Source organism: Acanthopagrus latus, chromosome 18, assembly GCF_904848185.1.
Source record: "Acanthopagrus latus isolate v.2019 chromosome 18, fAcaLat1.1, whole genome shotgun sequence".
NCBI classification, from domain to species: Eukaryota; Metazoa; Chordata; class Actinopteri; order Spariformes; family Sparidae; genus Acanthopagrus; species Acanthopagrus latus.
The window spans coordinates 12,454,611-12,462,031 of NC_051056.1; the positions used below are offsets into that span (position 1 = coordinate 12,454,611).

At 39.7% G+C, this 7,421-nt stretch overlaps 1 protein-coding gene across 5 annotated transcripts; it reads right to left on the reverse strand.

Annotated features, from left to right (window-relative positions):
* Positions 1-1,225: 1,225 nt before the first annotated feature.
* cfap100 (cilia and flagella associated protein 100) lies at positions 1,226-7,175 on the reverse strand. Of its 5 annotated transcripts, none has more exons than XM_037077007.1 (16): positions 7,098-7,175; positions 6,280-6,362; positions 6,103-6,174; positions 5,785-5,888; positions 5,462-5,672; positions 5,270-5,334; positions 4,903-5,066; positions 4,697-4,777; positions 4,395-4,567; positions 4,033-4,108; positions 3,047-3,089; positions 2,786-2,940; positions 2,349-2,478; positions 2,026-2,228; positions 1,788-1,881; positions 1,226-1,476 (listed from the first exon to the last, which is right to left on the reverse strand). In XM_037077007.1, the coding sequence occupies exons 2-16, from the start codon at positions 6,317-6,319 to the stop codon at positions 1,351-1,353; spliced, it is 1,737 nt and encodes a 578-aa protein (XP_036932902.1). In that variant the 5' UTR covers positions 6,320-6,362; positions 7,098-7,175; the 3' UTR covers positions 1,226-1,350. The 5 variants fall into 5 exon arrangements, with proteins under 5 accessions (XP_036932902.1, XP_036932898.1, XP_036932900.1 ...); XM_037077003.1 differs by having other exon boundaries at positions 5,462-5,704; positions 5,781-5,888; XM_037077005.1 differs by having other exon boundaries at positions 5,462-5,704; positions 5,781-5,888; positions 6,103-6,171; positions 7,098-7,171.
* Positions 7,176-7,421: the final 246 nt, after the last annotated feature.

The following is a 7,421-nucleotide window of genomic DNA, read 5'->3' on the forward strand; positions in this document are numbered from 1 at the left end:
AACAATGGTTGAAGCCAGAAAGTCATCTCACAGGACTGTTATGATTCTCTCTCTCTCAGCCTTCTGCTGAATTCCACATTGATGACCTCAAGAAAAATGAGTAACTGTGGTGGGGAAATTAATTTTAAGACCAAATACACACTACCTGAACACAACATGTGTTTTATATCCATAACAATGGGTAATGAGTCAGTTTTATTGTCACGTCTCTGTTCATGTTTTCTGTAACAACTTGATTTTTCACTGCATTAAAATGTGCGATCTGAGCTGTTCTCCTAAATGTTACTGCTAATCTAGTTCAAACTGATCAGTGAGGCCCATTTCAATGCTTCGTTTTGAATAAATGACTGAAGCATCTCACCAGACATAGGCCGAATGTTTTGTTTTTTACAATCTAAAATGAAATGAGAACATATTTTAGCATCATTTTATGTAAATAAAGCAGAATTGCGATTATTGATTTTCCACCCTTTTTTGCATGTAAAGTATGTTTCAGCTTTCATTTGTGCCAATTATGCAAGAACATTTTTTATCTTGTTTTTGTCAATTTTGTTCTGCCTAATAGCATTAAATTGACTTTTGTTTTTTTTCAGTGGTTCTTGCATTTTCAGTGAATGAAGCGTCTTGAAATATTATATGGCGTAGGTATAATGTAATAGAGCTTCAAGTGCGTGATCAGCAAGTGCTCTGGTTTTCAATATTGTAAACAAGAACACTTGACAAAGTAATCAACCGTTACTAACATGTTTAAGTAGCGTGCTGCAAGTGAAAGTCTTATCGCAGCAAAAATGTCACTCAAGCTTCAAGGCTTATAGTAAAAAATGCTCTGCCTTGCTATACACAAGCTTTGTGGCACGATACGCTTTCCCTCTCCAGCTGCTGTGGTGATTAAGTCTCAAGGAGACCTCTAGACCAGCTGTGAGAGTAGCTTCTCCCCCCCCCCAAAAAAAACCTTTTGGTCAAAAAAAACCTCCTTTTATAACGTTAAAACTTTAGTAAGTGGTCAGTTAATTGTGAAAATGTGTGAAAAGGTGGAAGTTAATTGTGAAGAATCACATTTTTCATGATTTCATGAGCCATGTTCAGTTTTCCACGTGCAAACTCTAATCCAAATCCCAAAAAGCAGATGTGAAAAAGCCCAGGCCACATTTGACAGTCACATGGGGAATGAGTGATTTTTCACATTTGAAAAGGCGAGACATTTCACTAAAATATGCATGGCAGTTTTTGTGTTAACATTGATTGTTGTTTTATTTAGTCTATGGAGCAGACAACTAAATATCCAACTGCAACACATTTTTACTCCTCAGCTGCTGTGTTGAAGTCAAGATTGCACTCATCCTCTCTTTCTTATTCCATGTCCTCAGTGCTATAGAGAGAGGCGTGGAGCTCATCCTCAGCAGGGCCGTCGTCCATATTGCTGACTTTGACTCTCTGGGTAACAGGCAGGCATCTGGGCATGAGCTTTCTCCCAGTCTGAAAGAAAATTGGCTGCAGTTTAAGAATTGCTCCGGGGTTTTTTGTTTACATTTCAGCTTGAGTCTGCACAACAGGTATTGATTTAGAAGTGTGCAGTTGAACTAGGATTCACTGTGAGCTTCTGCTAATGTTACATTACTGCTTACATCCACTGAAAGAAAATTAATAAAATTAAGCTGCAGCGATTCATTCAAGGCTAATAATTTACTGCTAATAGATAATGATGTCTTCTAGTGGTTATATGCAATTTGGATAATACTGTGGTATAAAAGGCTATAAAAGAAGCACTCTCTGAGCAAATGACTTACTATTTTCTTGGAGTCAGCCAGGGATCTCTCCGTGTACCTCTTCGTCCTCTCCTTCTGTTTCTCTTGCTGCTCTCTCAGCTTTTCTTCACGCTCCCTGCGGCATCGTGTACGAAGAGATGGGATTTTAAACAAAATACTTACCCTGACAATGACATTACCTTCAGAAGAGGCTTGTATTTGCGCTATCATTTTATTCAGGGAAAAGCTAGCAAAGTGCAGTCACTGAGACACACAGTACCTGCTCCTCCTCTCACTGTCCTTGATCTTCTTCATCATCTTCAAGCTGTCTTCAGGGATGCTCTCGAGGTCCTGCAGTAGCACAGACATACGTTTCTCAATGTTGGTCAGCTTCTCCAAGGTGCTGATGTTGGTCGTCCTGTCATCAACGCAGCAGCGATGCACCGCTGCCACCTTTGCACCGAGGGCTTCCAACATAAGATCCTGCGGGCAAGAGGGGGGATAAAAATGAAGGGCGAAATAGACGATGAAACCAGATATCTATAGTGTTGTTCGGTTCAGATCTTGGATTGAAATACTGTCAGACACATTTTGCCTCCTGACCTGGTCTTCTGTGTTCAGTGAGACATGGAGCTGAACCTTCTGTTTGAGCTTGACGGCGCTCTTCCTCTCCTTGTCAACCCTCTCATTCATGTCGTTTATCTGGAGTTTCAGCTGCTCTTCATCCTTCTCACTTCAGACAGAAACAGCATTTAATTGATGGGAGGACGAGAGGAGGAGAAGGGAGAATGTAGTGTACAGGGAAAAAAGCAGGGTTATAATCGGTCTAATTTTCAGAGAACAAGAATGAATGCAAAAAGTCTTCATTCCCGTGACCATGGAACAGTCATGTCAGATTAAAGTACAAGCAAAAATGAATTCACGTTAAGGCAGAGAAGCAAATGGGAGAAATATATATTTAGTTGACATCAGTAGAGCTCAGGAGGCAACAGGCAAAATAAAAATCATTCACTGACAGACTCTTGAACCACAGTACTTACATCTTCTTACTCGCTGTCTCCAACAACTGCCGCATCTCTACCAGTGTCCCTTCCGCCCGTGCAGACGCCTGAATCAGAGACAAGTTCTGCTCTGTCAGCTCAGTCACCTGGTCCAGTAGCTGCTGGGGATCAGTGAAGTACAGCTCCGGCTCATCCTGCAGAGGTGACAGAGAAGGTGGACGAGAGAGGCGTATGTGAATACTACGAAAAAACAGAAGATGTTAAGTCAGAGAAGTAGATTTTCAGTTTGGGGAGACTGACCTCATATTCTGAGCTATCGCGATCTGGATTGGGATTTGTGGACCTGACAGAACAAAGAAAAAGTTTGAGAAGAAAGAGTCAAGAGAACGTTTGTCACAGCAGCATTTTAACAGGATTCAAAAGAAATGAATTTACTGCACAATGTTTCTAATGATACTAGCATGCTGCATGCTACAGAGACTAGAGAGAGCTGGAGAGAAAACACTAAACAGAACATGGGTTGTGATAGTACTGTCTGTTGTACCCACATCCTGCCTATCTAGTTAACAAGGACTACCAATATGGGTAAGAACAACCATTTTGCAAAATATTTAACCATTTCTCCTCCAAAAATGATCAGTCATGAAATAAATACCATTGAGAAAGAAAAGAGACTGGGAGTCATTTTGACGCATGAGATATGATTGATGAGCATATAAACACAAACATTCACAAGAAAAAAAAAGTATACACTTTCACTGGTGAAAAATGACTTTTAAAGCTCTGTATGTTATATATTAGTGATCAGTTTTTCATATGCTAAGAACTTAAAGGTGCAATATGTACACATTTCAGTTGAAAACATTACAAAATTAACTCACATTATCAACAGAATGTGAAGTTATAAGACTTTATGGCGCACAAAACAAAGTACATAACTTTGATGTAGAAATATGAACTAAAGTCACCATGCTGAAGAGCTAGCTCCAACCCATCCGGGTGCAAAGCTCCTGTACGAGCATTGTAAAAATCAACACTTCCCCAGTTCTCTGAACTCCTAGTCCGGACTGCTAGCTCTTCGGCTTACTGAGCTAATTAGCAAACTGTAGCAGCAGTTAGCAGGTACTGTAGTGATATGCTGCCCCCTATTTGTGGCAGGTGGTCAGTTGTTACATATTGCAACTTTAATGGAAGTCATGGATTACCCACCTAATTACAGCCGCATAAGTCTGTATGAATGTTCAAGATAAAACACTAGATGGGGGTGTGTGATGGTGCTTTCTTACTTTGTGTCGGTGGCGGCTGAGGTCTCTCTGATGGCGGGCAGCTCGTTAACTGGACTGGAGACCTCGTTATCCAAACCTGCGCACGCATTATCAGTCAAATCACACAAATGGGGTTAGACCACGTTTGGTTTGATTAAGACAGCCCTGGTCTTCATAATGTATTCAAAGCTTATTCACTTGGTTTTAGAGGTCCCATATTATCTCAAGTCATAAAGCAGGCCTTGGCACAATGTATATAGTGTGAAAGTATCAATCCACTTGATCCACAGAGAAGTACCTGCTCAGACTTGTGAGAGCTGACCAATCAGACCGACTATGCTTTTACCATAATATGGGACCTTTAAAAAACACCAAGTACATACCATTCCTAATAGATGACTCCTCAATAGATGACTCCTCTTCTTTGGGAGACAGGCCTTTAGCTTTCAAAGCCTTGAGCTTCTGGGCCTCCTGCCACTCTGGAGGAGACAACTTGAACAGGAGCTCCTTGTATCTCTTGCTGTCTATCAGGGTCTCTTCAAACTTGGTGAGTTCACTTTGAAAAATACAGACTCGATTTAAATCCGCATGACATAACATATGTATTCACATTATTTAACATTAGAAGACCTTTATTCACTAAAACATGGCTAATGTGCACACTAATCCAAAATCAGAGTGCTACCTTTGTACTGTCCAAATTTCAGCAGTCAGCTTCTTGATCTCAGCATTCTTGTCCTGTTTGGACTTGGCCTCGCGTTCAAAACTGAAAACAGAGACAAGACAAGCATTTGCAGTATGACTTCTAAAAGTCATATTAAGGTCCTTTTTCACTGAAGTTTGAGTCAAAAGGAAGAAGCAGCCAACTTGTCATATCAAAACAATTCTTACAGTGTTCTGGCCTTGACAGACTTCTTCTCGTTTTCTCTGAGGAACTCTTCAAACTTGAGGTTGTCTCTCTCAATGATTTTTTCGAGTGTTTTCAGCTTTTCCTCCTCTTTTGCAATGCACTTGTCCATCCGCATAATTTCTGATCTCTTCGTCATCAGAGATAACTGAGGGAGGGACAGTGAGGGACAATAAAGAAGGGGGTAGGTCAAAGCCAGACATGTATTGGCAGTGAAAAAGAGAATACTGATTTCCTCCATGATGCCATATTTTTGGGTGGTTTGTAGCTTAGGTGAGAATATTCAACTAATATTTATTTGCTCATTCTAGCACTTTTTTAATGATCTCACCAACTCCTAAAACAATTTACCTCCAGCACTGCCTTCTGCCGTTCCATGGAGATTAAGTCATGTTTGCTGTCCTTCATAATGTTTTCTGGGGGACAGAGGACAGACAAGAGTAAACATTCAGACCAGCACATTAGCCATAGCATGCAACATTGGGGTTTGAAAAAGCCACGACTGGCACCTTTACAGATTTGTTTTACTCTCTCTCCAATCACCTCGTTTCATCATGGCCATCTTCAGCTCGCGTCTGGCGGGTGTTTGGAGAACTTTCCCACTCTTGACTTGTTTTAGACTCTTCACCTTCTCCTCTTCTTCCTCCCCCTCCTCCTCCTCTTGCTCTACCAGTGCTTTCTTCAGCTTGGCCATCATTCTTGCAGTGTGGGTTGTCTTCTTGTCAATTGGCAACGCCAAGAATGTCCGCATCTCCTGTGCATGGAGGAGAACAGCAGCAGGACTCACTTTAACAAGGGTGATATATTTGCATTTACATTTCATCATGTTCGCAAATACAAATCTGTATTAAAACACACATACCAACCTCTTTTTTGTTCTCTTTTTCGCTAATGCTCTGTAGAAAAATATTATTACTCTCTGGCACTTTGAATGGGCTCTGTGGAGTCTCCTTCCTTCTCCACCTCATGTCTGAAAACAATGTATTACAGAAAATGTGTTTAAAAACTGTTTATATAGTTTTTTTTCAACAGTTTTGTTGTTTTTGCTTTATATCAGAAGGTGCAATATATAATTATTGGCCACCTGTTTATTTATACACATTTTTTTATCATACTAGATTATTCAATTAGATTTTTACATATTGCACCTTTAACAGATCTGTCTTGTTGCACAATTGCTGTACCTGGTTTGTGTGATTTGGCAGCACCATCAGCTTCTGAAACAACAACACTGCCTGAGGGAATCTCTGGTCCTTCTTTTGAAAACATATTGTTAGTAATGGTAAAAAGCACATCATCAATCACTGACTGTATTACATTGTGTTTTCTATGTGAAGCAGGACACTATAACACATATTTACTGTGCTGTGGCGATGACATCTCCAAGGTTACTTCTGGCATCTGGTGCCACGCTGGCTCAGCATTTCATTTAGCTGCAGGTTACCTGAAGAATACAAATGAAAGCCTTTGACTGCTTTAGTAGTGGGATCCTGGCTGTTCCCACCCATCAAGGTTTCTAATTTCTGGAACTCCTGCCTGCTTTTTGCTTCAGCAAACTTCAAGACATGTGTCTCCTCTTCACCCTTAAAAATACAGGCTTTCCCCTGATTTGGTCATTTTGACCTTGGTACTGATATTTCTTACCTTGCTTGTTGTATTGTTGAATGAATCGAGCTATTGTTTCATATATCTATAAATTCTCCTGTTTTATGTCTTTGTCACTTGATGGGTTAAATGTACTGCACTGGTTATCATGTTGATGGTTTAGATTAAGGCTAACGTTGTTTCTTCTTCTAAAGTAATGTAGGCTAGCTAGCTTCTTTGCACGCGGATTTTTTTTTTTTTTTAATAGGTTGTTTTTGACAAAAGATAGCTAGTTATGATAAAGTGCAGAATAATTTCTTTCGTTCCTTTAAACGAACTTCTGTGAATTTTTAGCAACATTTGAGCCAGCACAGATATATTTACTCTACTTGCTAACTTACAGGTTCGCCCCAGTTAATTTCTCTCATGATAAACAAACACGTCAGCATAAAGCTAAACTTGCTGGGTCCTCAGGGTGACAGTGAATTTTTAACCGTATTGAAACTGAATGAAATGTAGAGCAAAAAATAATTAATGTGCATTATACCCGATATTATACATGAGTTCATACAGCCTGCCAATGAAGTGGACATACCGTCTAATAACTGCTGTCTCGCTCCTCAAACTGACGGGCTGACTCTGTCTGTGTACTGTTGTCATGGTAACTGTTGCCTTCGGGGCCTCCTCGAAAAGTCAACTTTTAATTGGGATTTCATAGAATTGCATACCCCCCAAAATGTCTGTAGCACATTTTTTATCACTTGCTCAGTGCATAACATGTATATTCATATATTCTTATATAATTTCATCACATCAGGTACTATTACTTAAAAGGTATTTGATAAATTATTAGTGTTTCATTTATTATTATTGTGTTATTTTGCACAATAAATATTTGCTAATTGAAAAAGTATATAAA

What these genes read in the sequence shown, in the direction of transcription:
- cfap100 (XM_037077003.1), bottom strand. Translation starts at nt 6,319, where the DNA reads ATGCCAGAAGTAACCTTGGAGATGTCATCGCCACAGCACA. An exon ending in GAAATTTGGACAGTACAAAG is followed by an intron (nt 4,568 to 4,696) that starts GTAGCACTCTGA and finishes TATTTTTCAAAG; the next exon opens with TGAACTCACCAAGTTTGAAG. An exon ending in GGAGTCATCTATTAGGAATG is followed by an intron (nt 4,109 to 4,394) that starts GTATGTACTTGG and finishes ATGCGTGCGCAG; the next exon opens with GTTTGGATAACGAGGTCTCC.